The sequence below is a fragment of the Serinus canaria genome, chromosome 5 (genome assembly GCF_022539315.1).
Source record: "Serinus canaria isolate serCan28SL12 chromosome 5, serCan2020, whole genome shotgun sequence".
NCBI classification, from domain to species: domain Eukaryota; kingdom Metazoa; phylum Chordata; class Aves; order Passeriformes; family Fringillidae; genus Serinus; species Serinus canaria.
Genome location: NC_066319.1, coordinates 33,294,410 through 33,308,892, shown reverse-complemented (window position 1 = coordinate 33,308,892; position 14,483 = coordinate 33,294,410). Strand labels below are relative to the sequence as shown.

Sequence of the window (14,483 nt, the reverse complement as noted above, 5' to 3'; positions counted from 1 at the left end):
GGTTAGAGGGATGTGTGAGTGTCCTTTCTCCTGCCTACTCTTCATTCCCTTGCTTTGGGAAGAAAAAGATTTTGAAAGGGTAGGGGAAGCAATTGTAAGGTTGTCTTAGTGAAAGAAGGAAGATCTTATGCTGAAGGAATAGGGATGGATCATCTTTTCTTTCCTTTTCCTTTGGAGTTATATAGGTAAGAACAGCAAATGGGGGCCAGCCCTTATAGGTATCTTAATGTCTTTTCTTTGAGCCTTTGTACTTCGACATTTGAAAGGAAACCCAAGAAATATTTCTTTCTCAAACTTTCCACAAGGTACTTGTGCTTAGTCCTCTGAGACAACATTTCAGAATTGAGTAGCAACCGGACAAAGATACATAAAAGTCACCAACCTCACAATGTCTTCCACCATAAATTGCTGTAGCTGATTTCTCACATTTTCTTACTTCACTGATAACTGTATGTTGCTTAAAAAGAAGAAATCTTTTATTTCCATCTATGACATGCAGAAATGTCATATGAACCTACCATTCATTGATGGGTTCCAAATAAATGTATTTTGTCCACACTGCTGCAGCTTGTTATTTTGAAGGCACGGTGTTAACAGCTGTAAAAAAAGGCAAAGCAAACAAAAAACCCACTTAAAATTGAAGCATAACTTCAATATTGGCTTTTATCAAGATAGGTGATGATTATGTAAGATCTTAGCAGTAATTCCTAAATGATTTGTCGGAGAGGGAATGTGTCTAGGTCTATGTAATTGCTTCCACGTTTTTTCATTTTTTTAGAAAATACTTTTTATGTGTTTTCAAGGTAACTCCCACTCAGTGGCTGGGAAGTGCTCTAGTTTTTTAAGCAATATAATGAGCAGCTAGTGAGGATGGTTTTCCCGGCTGCCAAAGGGTTTCTCAGTAGTTACAGTGACTGCCATATTACTGTCAAGCTGTCATGGACTAAGTGATGGTTTTAAGGCATGTTTGGTGGGTTGGTGAGTAGCTGGTTTTTTGAATGCTATAGAAATGCTAGCTGTTTACTAAAATACTACCACATGAAAGGTGAAATGCAGCTAGATCTGTTTGGCTGTGCACAGTAATCCTGAGTGTGAGATGTAAAGGAGGAGCTGCTGTTTTCCCAAGAGGATTGGACCATTTAGCTTAAGACTGAATTCCTGCCTAAGGTGATGACATACCCAAGGTCCTTCTAGGTTCCTCCATAAAGGAGTAGCCCTCTTGGCCTCACCTGGAGTTATGTGGTGGATGATACACAAACAATCATCTAATCAAGATGCTTTTATAGTTCATCACTAACAGGCATTTTTGGGAGGTGATGAAGTTTGGAAATGTAATGTAAACCTTTCACTGCAGTACAGATCACTAATGGCTCCAAATGCATATTTGGAGCTGCTGTTTATTGATTATTAAAAGTGCTATATAAAGAAGTTTGGAGAAATAGATTTTGGATATGTCAAGCAAACCAGTTTCTGGAGATGCTGAGATTAGACATTTAGTGTTTAAATATCATCTGTAAAATTTTATACTCTCACCTTGAAAGATTAATGCCCTGTTTTCAAGAGCACTTGAATGTATGTCATGTGTAAGCCTTCAGAACAATAGAAAGGTTCTTGTATTAAAGTTTAAGGCTATACATTTCGTGATTAGTTATCCATGAGACTCTGAGGGAGAAAAAAATCTAGTACTTCCTGGTGTCAAACCCTTTGTTTTGCAGAGCTGCTAGTGTTAATTATATCTGTGACTTACATATAGTAGGCACAAATTTTTCTTTTTAATACAAAGCTCATTTAGTAGTAGATCACTGCCCATTTTCCATGAAAAGAGAATAATCCACAGGCTATAAAAGTTGAGCCACTGTTAAATAGCCTTCAATTAGTACTGATTCGTAGAAGATATGTGAAACTCGGTCTAGTAGAATTCTGTAAAGTGTTTGAATACACACAAAGAGTAAATTTAGGGAAGATAGGCACATAAGCTTGTACCGTTTTAGTTCGTTTCGCACTCACTACTGTGTAGGTTTGAAGTAGAAACAGAACCTGTATATACCCCGTAGGTATAGATAGATTTCCTGACACCCCTGCTTTATTTGGATTGTTACATCTGGATGCATGGGCCATGGAGCAAGCAATGAATCTTTAATACTAAGCTCACTTCTTAGTTATAGCAAGTTTTGCATTTCAGTAGTCCGTCTGGTCTAATTTTGCTGCTACCTTTCTGATACTACATTGATCTTCTGTGTTTTGTACCATTTGATGTAAGGTTCTAAATCACCTACTTCACCACGCACCAGTTTGGCTCTCAGTGCTTCCACTGTCAGTGAGATTTCTGGCAATTTGTTTATCACATTCTTGTCAAGAGGCAGATCCATATACTGAGTCTAGCTATGCTTTCTATTCCAAGGTAGCTTCTTAAAAACAACTATCTCCCTTGTGGAATGCTAGTATCTCTTTTTTTCTTTTTCCCTACTAAAATTTCCTTGGAATGAATTTTCTGTTTATCACATTTAGTTCTCATAAGGATGTTTGGACTTTCACAGACACGCTCAGAACTGAAAACATCTCAATCTGAGATACTGAAAAGAGCTTTTCATATTAATCTGCTCTTGCTAATGTATTCCAAAGTACATTTAACAGAGAAACACTAATCTGTGCATTTTAAAATATTCATCCTAAGAATCAAAATTAACTTTTTAACTTCATGGAATGATAAGGTATTACATCAGTATTTACTTAGTGTTCAACTGTGTCCCTGGGTGCAGAAGTGCTGCAGCATGCTTTTTCAGAGTGGGAAGCCTTTTAGTTTTCCTGGTTATCTGGACAAATGGGTACATAAAAATAAGCAATCTTGCTGATAAGTCTTGATTATTTTAGATGCTCTCTTTGACTGCCAGCATCTAAAAGCAGAGAAAAGCAACTTTTCCAATAATACTCTTATTTGGTGGACCATATGGGTAAAATTATTTTTGGAAAGAGTTTAGGTAGGAAAAAAATAGATGACACACCAGCTTTAGTAGATTACGCAATACAATGATTATACAAATTATTTCTTCGCAGAAAGTGGAAATGTGTTTGGGAGTGACTTTACACATAGCAACAGATAAGTGACATGTAAATAAAATACACGTTTGACTACAGAAAGTGTCCAAAGCTGCTCATAGAACTTTAATGGAGTTACACTGATTAAAAGAATATTTGTTTAGAGAAAATATCTAATGCAGGAAGTCAGTTTTCCTGCTGTTGAAAAGTTAGCCTTATTAAGTACTCTTTGAAAACATGATTCTGACTTAATGATGCAGTAATCTGAGCATTGTATTGCCTTCTTTATACTTTTCCAAAATCAGATCTGTTTTCTTTTGTGTGGTTTTTAACATACATTTTGTTTATAATAAGTAAAATAATTCTTATTCATGGTTGTTGTTTGTGGTACCTAATATTTGGAAGGGAAGGTATCAAACAAACTTTAGTTCCTTAATTCTTATACCTGTGTTTTTCACAGACTATTGTCTGACTTAATGGATTTACTGTGTAGGAAGTACGTATACCTGTTTCTCTTGGCTGGCAATCAAATGTCACAAATGTTGGAGGTGTTATACAAGCATGACCTACATGTACATGTTGTGAAAAGACTGGAAAAATACTTTGTTTTTTTCAATCAGCAATATGAAATTCAGTCTGAAGTAACAGGTTTTTTTAATAAGGTGCATATACTTACATGGTCATATGGTTGGTTTTTTTTTTTTTCCTTCTCTGTTTTCCTGAATTGAGAAGATGAGAAAGAAATTATGGATACTCAGTGCTGAATATGAGAAACTTAAGCAAATTAGCATGGGGGAAAGAGAACAGTAAGGTAATTGATGGTGCACCTCTCCTGTGAGGAAAGTCTGAGAGAATTGGGTTTTTTCAGCCTGAAGAAGGGAATGCTTTGAAATTACCTAATTGCAGCCTTCCAGTACCTGAGAGCCTACAAGAAATCTGGAAAGGGACTTTTTACAAGAGCATGTCGTGATAGGACAAAGGGAAATGGCTTCACACTGTAGGAGAGTAGATTTAGGTTAGATATTAGGAAAAAAAAGTCTTTACTGGGAGGGAGGTGAGGCGCTGGGAGAGGCTGCCCAGAAAGGTGGTCAGTGCTCTGTCACTGGAGATGTTTAGGACAGACTGGATGGAGCTCTGGGCAACCTGGTCTAGTGACAGGTGTCTCTGACCATGGCAGGGAGATGGGAACTGGATGATCTTTAAGGCCCCTTCAAATCCAGGCCATTCTGTGATTCTGTGATTGAAAGATGAAAGGCAAAGACCTTTGTTGTAGTGCTGGGGTTTTTTACAGGATGTTGGTAACTTAAGTTGATAATGGCTAAAATATATCCAATGTTGAGTACTAAACAGCTTGTTTGGCATCATACCACCATTCTGGCAATAAGGAATATGCTTTTCAGTATGTTATCCTGGAAAAGTAATGCATTCTGCTGTCAGAATCAGTGACATGTATTTGCTTCGTGAGACACTGTAGAAAATACACCAGCAAAACAGCTACTGATAAGTGAAGGAAACAGCATGTTCCTGAATCACAAAGCCCATTTCAGTTATATGTTTTTCTATGTGTTCAGTGACAAACAAGAAACCAGCTCAAGCATCTATTACAAAGGTGAAGCAATTTGAAGGCTCCACGTCGTTTGTCAGGAGAACGCAGTGGATGCTCGAGCAGCTTCGCCAGGTCAATGGTATAGACCCTAATCGGGTGAGTTTGAACAGTTCCCTAGAGAATGGTCATTGAGCTGTTATGTAACTGATTTGGGAACCAGGCATTCTTTCTATTCAAAGGGTATCTGAAAATACAAGATACAGGTTTAAGTGCAAATTCTCAAAAAAAGAAGTAGCTAAGTGGAATATGTGAAGTAAATTTTAATGGGAAACATGGGAGGAGGCTAAAACTCAGTCATATGGATTTTTCTTCTTGTCTTTCCATACTTTCCTTACTGCTTTCTCTTTTCTTTGTGAAGAGCAGAGTAAGAGCCTTGTTTGCTTCAGCTTTAAACCTCTTGGGGTGTACTTTGGCATGCAGCTGTGCTGTGAGATAGAGAAATAGGTAGAAGTACAGAGGAGGTTTCTGAGATTCAAGTTTGTGAAATCTTGTGAATCCTGCATTTTTTCTAGGACAGTCCTTTCCTCAGATATTTCGGCATTCCTTATCTTATGCTAGAAAATGTGGTAGTGTCCTTTAGCTGCAAATGGCAAGTGAACGCTGATTTAAATAAAAAAATACCAAAAATAAAATAAAACAAGTTAACCCTATCTTGAATAGCTGTGGAATTATTCCTTTTGTTTGGGCTGTGCAGCTCACCTTGAGCTATGAATGCAATTCTTCAGTACTAAAACAACATAATTAGAAGTTAAAAATGTGGCTCAAGTGATTTTGTATTCTTTTTGTAGCAAAAAATTTTTGTGAATAGCTCCCTTGTTTCTTCAAAGTTGTGCTCTGATCAGCCACCGAAGCATCTTAACTATGGTGCACCAAATTCTGTCACTACCCAAGTCTTGGTTAGTACCTAAGTCCCTAGTGCCAAGTCTAGTTACTACCTAATGACTTGGTACGAAAAAGAAGCCCTTGGCCACTGCCCTATGAAATGCAAGGAGTGGAATTATGTTTTCTGTGGGTAAAGGAACTGTGAAAACAAGTGAAATGACAAAGAGATAATGGATAAGAGTTTTAGGTCCTTTTACAGCATCTGCTATACAGCTATGTACATAACAGATTGAAAGCCCTACCAAGCTCTTAAGCTTAGAAATATTTCCTTCAAACTCGTCTCCCTGTGAATTCTCAGTGTTATCAGTTGGTAAACAACATTTACTAGATTAGATTGCAAAACAACGTTTCACAAATGTTAAATGTATAGCGTGACTTCTTGCATAAAATCCTTTTAGCTTGGCAGTCGAATCTGGTCTTGGGCTGCACTGTGATTTGTTCTGGGCGTGGCCTTTTGCTCATGTTATTCTGAGTCCTTTGCAACACTTCATGAAAATGCATTGAATATAATAACTAGGTCTTGTTTGCTTAGGACTCAGCTTATTGGTTTGGTTGACCATGGAGAGCAGATCTACATTTTCTATAACATAGTGTGACCATAGATTTTTTTGTTGGGAGACACAAATGCTTGCATAATGTAGAGAACACAAATAACTATATATCTGAAGATAGCAATGGATTCTTAGAAGAATTCGGCTTTTAATTTTTTTATCTAAAAATTTTTTAATATTTTTGTCATAGCTGACTATTCCTCATTAAAAATAACAGTAAAAAAACCTTCCTGCCTGTTTGGTCTTCTTCATTCAAAAATATGCAGTAATACCAGGATGGTTATTGGTTGCATGACCTTTCTGCTTTTTGCAACACAGTACGTTTTAAAAAATATCTTTCTCTAAATAATTTAAAAAAATAATAACAATCTATTTTTTTTCTTCTAGGATTCCCCAGAATTCGATTTACTATTTGAAAATGCATTTGACCAATGGGTAGCAAACACAGCTTCAGAAAAATGCACATTCTTTCAGGTTTTACATCACACTTGTCAGCGATACCTTACAGACAAGAAGCCAGAATTTATCAACTGCCAATCTAAAATTATGGGAGGTAAGTGAATCAAAGCTTAATGCTTTGGAGCTGGACATGAAATTGTTTGCATGTGATTTATTCTGTGTTCAGATAAGCTTGCAGCCTAATGACATCTTGAAATCATGGGTGTGAACATGCTAACTTAGCAATAAACTTCTAGGCTTCAGCATTTCTCCACCAAGCACCACTTCACACTCTTCTGTTACCTTTTCATTCCTTTTGTTTTAGCTACTGAAACTGATAACAGATGCAGATAACTTTGTCAATCAATAGTTTTCTTTTAGTGTCTTCTCAAACTAAGAAAAAATTTGCAAAATTTCTTGTGTCTTCTCTCATTCTTCTCTTTTCCATGTGAATAGAATTTCTTTGTTTTCTTCTTGGTGTGGTGGTGAGGAGAGAGCTGCATTAGTGGTGAAGATATACTCTAAAATTTTTCTATTTCATATGTAAAGTCTCATGTTGGTTATCTGTTTGCTGATTTTTCTCACTTCCTTCCTTCCTGCAAGTAAGTTGTCATTAATAAAGCACAACACATTTTGCCTTTGAACTTTTGCCTTTGAACTTGTATTCTTCTTCTAAGCTTGACCTGTCCAAAATCGAGTTCCTGATTTAACTGACCCAGTATTAACCTTATCCTGAACAAGGGTCATCAGAGGGAAAAAAATTGCCTCTGAGGTTCATAAATGTATGCTTAACTTTTACTTTTTCAATACACACTAGACCCTACCATGTCCCATGAAGCACACCCACCTTCTCCCTTTCATAACTTCCTAGGTAAAGTGGGAGTGTTCAGTAATCTGATAGCAGATAGTGACCATTTCCATATTCCTTGCACGTCATTCTGACTGGGCACAAGTCTGGTCTGTGTATGTACACACACAGTGCTGCATATAGACATTCTATAGGAGCTAATAAATCTGCTCATGGATGCAGTGCTTCTGCTGTTCTTCACATGATCAGCTTTTTCCTCACACTGGGTGATAAACTCCCTGTGGGTAGGTTTAAATTTGACAGAACCTGTACAAACTGTAAACCAAGTAATAGTTGACCCTAAATTTCAGTGACTTGCTGTGTGTCAGCTTCACTGAGCCAGCTGTTTGTATCAAAACCCATTTAGTCCAAAACCTGAAATACCAAGAGATATTTTCTGGAATAAATGCTGAAATGTGTTGTCAAGCTCAAATTCATCCTGACTACAGAAAGTAAGGTCCAAATGTAGCTAAACAAATCAAAGAACATAGCCCTGAGAATATAGTTTGAACTATATTACATCCAGTTGAGAATTTACAACTTGGGTTTTTTGTTGTTGCTAACATGTTGGTGTTCTTTGCTAGCTAATCAAAGCAGTATATTCAAATCATACTTAGATCTTAGTGCAGTCAGATTTCAAATGAGGCTTGTCACTTCATCCCCTCAGCCAAGGCAGCATAAGTGATATTCTTGTGAATTTTCTGGGCATGTGAAATTAATACTTTTTCATTTTGATGGTTTGACAGTTTAACTTCTAATACTCTACAAAATTTTTAAAAAATAAATTATTAGAATATATATGCATGCACCCACATGTTTTTTTAAGTCATTATATATATATATATATATATATATGTATGCCCATCATATGTGTAATGTGTATCTTGTAGCTAAAGCATTTTTTCAAAAATAAAAAAAAATTGCCACCAAGAACAGTTTTTCCTAAGTGGAACTGAGGATGAAAGAACTTGAAGGGCTTGTTTACAAACCCACTTATCTTATTGAACCTTATTCCTTCCTAAACAATAAGAGTGGAGAAAGTGAAACTTGCACTGCTCCTGTTTCTGCAGGAAGTGCTTAGGAGCTTAGCTTTAATAAGGGTGTTCCTGTGGAACTCCAGACCCTCTTCATGGCCTTCTTCCTTTTACCTCCTTTCTCTCTCACACACAGACACAGACACACACACTTCTCCCTATAGACCAGAGCTCTGCCACTGACTCTCCTTCTGCAGAATCATTTTTTACCTTATTTTCATTTGTGTGTCTTGTAATTATAGTTTGCAGAGTTAAATAGGCTAGACTATTTTCTGTAACTTGATTAATGGCATCAGTACTTGCAGCAATAATGAGAACTGACTGAAGGTGTAGATGCTAATTCTGAGAACAAAGAAAAAATTCAAGTTTAGGCAGAGTCTAATAAGATTCCTCCTACTAGTGTCTTAAACAACAGACAAACATGAAATATTTAGTTTAGAATTTAGGTGAGCTCTCTCTGTAGCTTACATGCTTTCTGGATGTTATGGTGGAGAAGAAAGGCAGGCTTTGGGCTAGAGGCCTTCTTTTGACTGATATTTCCCCTTGTGTAAATTTATAACATACAGGTTCTGATACTGGAATGTGTGTAATTTGGAGTATCTTTGTGTGATGTTGTTATTTGGTGGTCCTGATAGTCAGTTTGTATTGCTTTTGCAAAGCAAAGTTGGAGATGGCTGGTGTGCAGAAATTTCATCCCTTAGAGGTTGTGTTCATTGGAACAGCTTGATTCTTGACATAGCACTAAACTGACATTGAGGATGCATTTGACTTTCCTTTCTGGATAGAACCTTGAGATCCAGCGATTGAAGCTCTTTAGGGATTAACTCTGGCCCTAGAATAAAGAACAAACATTTGCTGCCACCTTTAGATGCATATTAGAAATGCATTTGGTTTTTAGCTTTGTCCTACCTTTACACATTGATATTTAACAATTGTTCTGCTGAATTAATCAAAATATTCTTGGAAACCCGAAATGATGGCTTCTTTATCTTTGTGACCTTTTCTGTAGGACACCCTGCAGGAGCTAATAATGAGTCACTATTTCTCCTCCAAGAGTAAAATGCCATTGTGAGAATGGTAGTGAGTACTTTTTCCATACAGTATTTGAGTACTTTTTCCATACTGTATTACTCATTTTGGCTTACCACATTTGAGACCTGCTAAGCATATTAGGTATTTACCCTACACAGCAAGATTAAAGACTGACCAAAGGAGACCGACGAAAACTTGTGTTAGAATTTGTCCCGAGCATCCTGATCTAGTGGGTGGCATCCCTGTCCATGGTGGGGGTTTGGAAATAGATCATCTTTAAGGTTCCTTCCAACCCAGGCCATTATATGAGTCTGTGAATTAGGATAGGAAAAAAGACAATTGTTGCCCTCCGTCCTGTCAAATTCTTGGTAGTTGATTGTTCCTTTCAGTTCGCACCTGGCAGGCACTGAAAAAACTGTGTATTTGAACATACTACTCTTGCAGACATTCACATGTAAATGAATTCAGATAGAAATGAATTTGTCCCCCAAAAAATTAAAGAACAAACAAACAAAACAAAAACGCTAACAAAAATCAGTTATCTGAAATATGTATGGAGTTCCCACACCTGGACTCATAAACTAATGATGATATTGATAAAAAGCTTGCAACATGTTTCAAATGCTCTCTGCAGGTAGCTGGTATTTGCTGTGCTTTCCTATAGAAAGTTGATGATAAGTGAGCTGAAGGTTGATGTTTTTCTTCTTTACTCAGGATTGGTCTTAGCACATCTGAGTTATGACACACTCAGTTTGTCAGTCCTGTCAGCCTACCTCAAGGACTTCTTGAGGCACTTTTTACCCAGAGGTGGAATTTATCTTGAATGTAATTTATGACCATAGAGTCAGAGCTGTTCCCTTCCAGTTTTACCCTGATTTCTTTTACTAAGATATCTTTCACTGTTTCACCTCACCTAGCTTCATTAGTTTAGTGGTTTTGATACATTTTGAAAGTACAAGTCCAATTTACACATACTCACTGTATTTATACTTACATAGATGCATTTTTTGTATGGATAAAACATAGACTAGGTTTGAATATATATTTTACAGCATTTTGGAATTCATCAGTTTTTGCCTAAAATGAGATGGATGGCAGTTTTGTTTGGTGCTGCTGAACATTACTTGATTGGTGAAAGCTATTTGCTGGTCACCTTTGTGTGTAACCAAGCAAGACCAGAGTTTTTTCATCCTATATAAAACTTCCTTTCATCTAGCTGACCTCTGATGTGGAAAGGTGATTATCCATGTTCATAATGACTTCAGAACTATTAGAAATGTAAAATAGAATTGCTTTGCTATTTCTTGTTCTTATCCCATTTTTCTAGCTCTTTAGATTTCTGGCATTGAAGAGGTAAATACAAAATATAGAATTATAGACCATCTGTCTAGGTAGCAGGGAAAAATGTCTTCCAGGCTACTTAAGCCATTTGAAAAATATCTCACAAAATTTAGTTGCAATGACATGATATTTTGATATTCATGGATTACTATTATTGTTTAATATAAAATATTAAGAAATCGAACAGAGTGTGTTGTCTTGAGGATGACTTAGTTCGAAGTGTTGGATTTTTCAGAATTATTTGCAAAAGAATTGTTTCAGAAGGCCCACTGCAGCATGATAGTAATTTTCTAAGTAGGTAATTTATTGGTTTTTCTGTCTCTTTCTTCACAGTATTTAAACTCACTCATAAAATGCAAAACAGATTGGATGTACATCACCTTCACTCACTGTGGACTTTATTGCATTGCATATTTTTCTTCATTAGAATAATACATAGTTGATGGATCTGTATAACATTTTCTGTTCCCTCTCCACTTCCACACCACTAACATCAAATAGGTTTCTTCCATGTTTGCTTTTATTTAGGTTTGGCAGAGATACAAAATGACTACCTTGGCCAGGTGCTGTTTCTGCTAATCAGTACATACCCTCAGCTTGCACACCTATATAAACACTGTTCTTTCTGTTTCCTTTTCCCCTCCTTCCTTCTCCTTTAAGACTGGTGCTAATGTGAAGCTTTAAAACTAGTTATTGATTTGGTCAGGAAGCTACAGAGTCTGAAGTTCTCTACAGTGTTGACTTAAGGCTGCCAGTTTGGAGAATTATTGCTGGCCTGGACAGGTTTTTAGTAGCATATGCTTTCACTTTAGACAAATTAAGGTCTTTTAGACTCCCTTATCCCCCTTCTGGGACCATGGCAGACTTCTCTTCATTCACTGTGTACCTGGATACTGTGATTGCTCTACAGTTTTTTTTCCCCCCATCTTAAAATGTACCTTGCCAATCTAAGGAGCTGACATGGCTAATGAGAGCAGAGGAAGAAATTTTTCTCTGTTGTCAGTAAGGCTTATCTTGTTTTGTTTCTTGCTAATGAAGATGCTGAACAGTCAGGATGATCATTTTGCCTCGTACATCCTCTGTAATTGGTAGGACGTTTTTAAAAGTATAATGTTGTGATGCACAAGGTGTTCTTTGTTATTGTTAGAAATAACTTGCAAGCCTCTCTTTAACTCCCAGTGTTATAGGTATAATTTAACTACTATCAGGAATAAAATCTTCATATAAGAGTTGAGATAAATTTGCCCTCCTTTGGAGCTAAAAGTACAAGATTTCAGATACACAAAAATCGTGTGCAGATGTAAAGAATGTTCAGAAGCAATGAAGTTACAAACTAGGGTTTTATTAGAACATGCTACCATATAACATATTCCATGTTACTACATTGCAAATCAGGAATACTGAAAAGTATGGGGTCAAAATCTGAATAGTTTTACCGAGGTTTAAAAAGTGATTATAATATACTGGGTTTGGGTTTTTTTTTTCCTTTTTCTTTCTTACATGCTTTGGACAAAATACTGGATTAGATGAATTTCCAAGTCTCTTTCCATCAACATAACGTGCAATATTTGCCCACCTTTTTATATTTACATCTGTTTCTGGCCCCTTTTGGTATTGATGGATATTAAAAGATTCAAATGTGTCAGAAGAAATTGCCTAGCTCACATGGGAATAGGGGAATATACTGTAACCAGTTTAAATTTGAGATCACTTCTTACTCTGAAACCTGCATTACTTTTCAGGGTAGAATAAGATTTTTACCAAGGTGGAGCCATTGATTGTGTCCCTTGGAAGTACAATGACTCTTAATGTTGCATGATTGGTAAAGGCTAAATTAAGTACAGAATATGTACCACTTACATCAAAATAGTTCCCAGACTTAATAACTAATGCTTTTCGAAGGCCATAAACTTTCCTGATTCAGGTGCAAAGACTTACAGAAGTGTTTTGTTTGCTTTCAAAGAAAGTGGAGGTCCATGTCAATCATGCTGTCCAGGCTGTGAGGCTTCTAGATTTTATGGATCAAATATAAGTTTGGAACTAAGTTATCTTTGAAAGATAAATTGAAAAGTTGATGTTTAGATTTAAGTTCAGATTCAAGTTTTCAAAGCTGGAAATCCAGTGAAGATTGTACTTTTTATAAATGTTCTGTCTTTCAAATCACTTGGGTGTCCTTTCTGGATGATCATTTAGATACTGAAATTATATCTAGAGAACATTCCATTTGTGGGGAATTCATTAAGTTGTAAGAGTGTATAATCTCACAGGATTTCAATCACAGAAGTACTGTTTCTATAATCTTCTATGTATTATCTCAAGCTGTTTAATAAGGCTTTCACATGGCTATTTAAGAGAGGTCAGAGAGATTTTTTTTTTTCTCTGAGTCTTTTTAATAGCTCTTCCCTCTTTTATTCAAGAGAGCTCTTGACCAAGGCTGTCAGCACAGCACTAATATGCATGGAAGGATGTGTAGCAGTTGGCAGGGAGGTGACAGGGATGAAGAACCAGGGGAAGAACGTGTTTGTCCTGTGAACCTTTGTAATCAGCTGTTGTGTTACAGATGTGATGGAAAGCCTTGACTTAATGTTAGTCTAGGAAATTTAATGCTCTTGTAATGATGATTTCAACAAAACAAATGTGCTCAGCAAGGAGAGGCAGCTAATGGATGTGTCAAGTGCCACCATCGGTTGCAGCTTCATCCATCTAAACATGTTGATGTTGAAATACTGTAGCATCCTGAGTTAGATGCTTAGTATTACACTTAATCCTTTATAATTACTGTGGTATTTCTTGGGTATCATTCCAAACTAAGTTGTTCCTTATTGTGAGCAGTTTCATGACAGTCTTAGTAGTAGAAGAGGTTTGCCTTCATGTCTTCAGTGCTGTGTAGCAGTAATGAGCAGCTCTTAACTTATTTTTTTATGGCATAATTCATTCTTCCAACAAAATATATGATTTTGATTGGTGAATATAGCTAATACATGGGAGTCACCTGAACCTTGAAAGACTAGGAGAAACTTTCAGGTCAGCAAAACCTGTAATTGCCTCTAGAGCTTTCTGAGGTCACTTGCTTCATTCTAAAGTGTTGTTTTCAGTGATTCAGTACAGTTTAGAGATGGAAGAAGATTAGGTTTTTGTAAAATGCTGTCTATAAGAGCAATGTTCAAGCTGGTTTTTATTGACAGTGGTTGATTGAAACAGATGAGAGCAATGTGCATAATTAGCTGAAAAACTATTCAGGCATAAACATATGTCAGTCATACCAATCTTAGGTGATTGGGATGGTGCTGAAATATTGCTTGTAAACATATAGCTCCTGGGTTACCCTGGGGAAAGGCTGGCACAGCCAGTCACTCTCAGTTCAGATGCTGCATTTTTCATTTGATGTTTTGTAGCCATTGCTCTTGACTGATTTCATCCTGACCTTGACCAGTTCTTACTCAGTCTTCATTCTTACTCATGAGCCATAACTTTATTTTCAGTTTATGTGGTAATAGAAGTTGGTGATTTTGAATAGGCTGATTGAGTAGCAAACACAGAATTTTCAAAGTCACTTACCTGATGAAGGAATAGGAATCTGTTGACAAATATACTCTGTTCCATGCCTCCATTGTAGCAGGGTAATGCATTATGTTTCTCAATAATAATTAACACTACTTAAGCAGAAGCTCAATCAATAGTATTGACACAATGTCTGCAGGAACTGCCTTTGTTTA

At 36.6% G+C, this 14,483-nt stretch overlaps 1 protein-coding gene across 1 annotated transcript in view; it reads left to right on the top strand.

Annotated features, from left to right (window-relative positions):
* The window catches only part of STXBP6 (syntaxin binding protein 6), a 57,684-nt gene that overhangs the window by 31,089 nt on the left and 12,112 nt on the right, over positions 1 to 14,483 (top strand). Inside the window, exons 3-4 of the mRNA XM_018907473.3 lie at positions 4,608 to 4,738; positions 6,463 to 6,628. Of these exons, the coding sequence (XP_018763018.1) occupies positions 4,608 to 4,738; positions 6,463 to 6,628 (297 nt within the window). The remainder of the gene's footprint in view (positions 1 to 4,607; positions 4,739 to 6,462; positions 6,629 to 14,483) is intronic.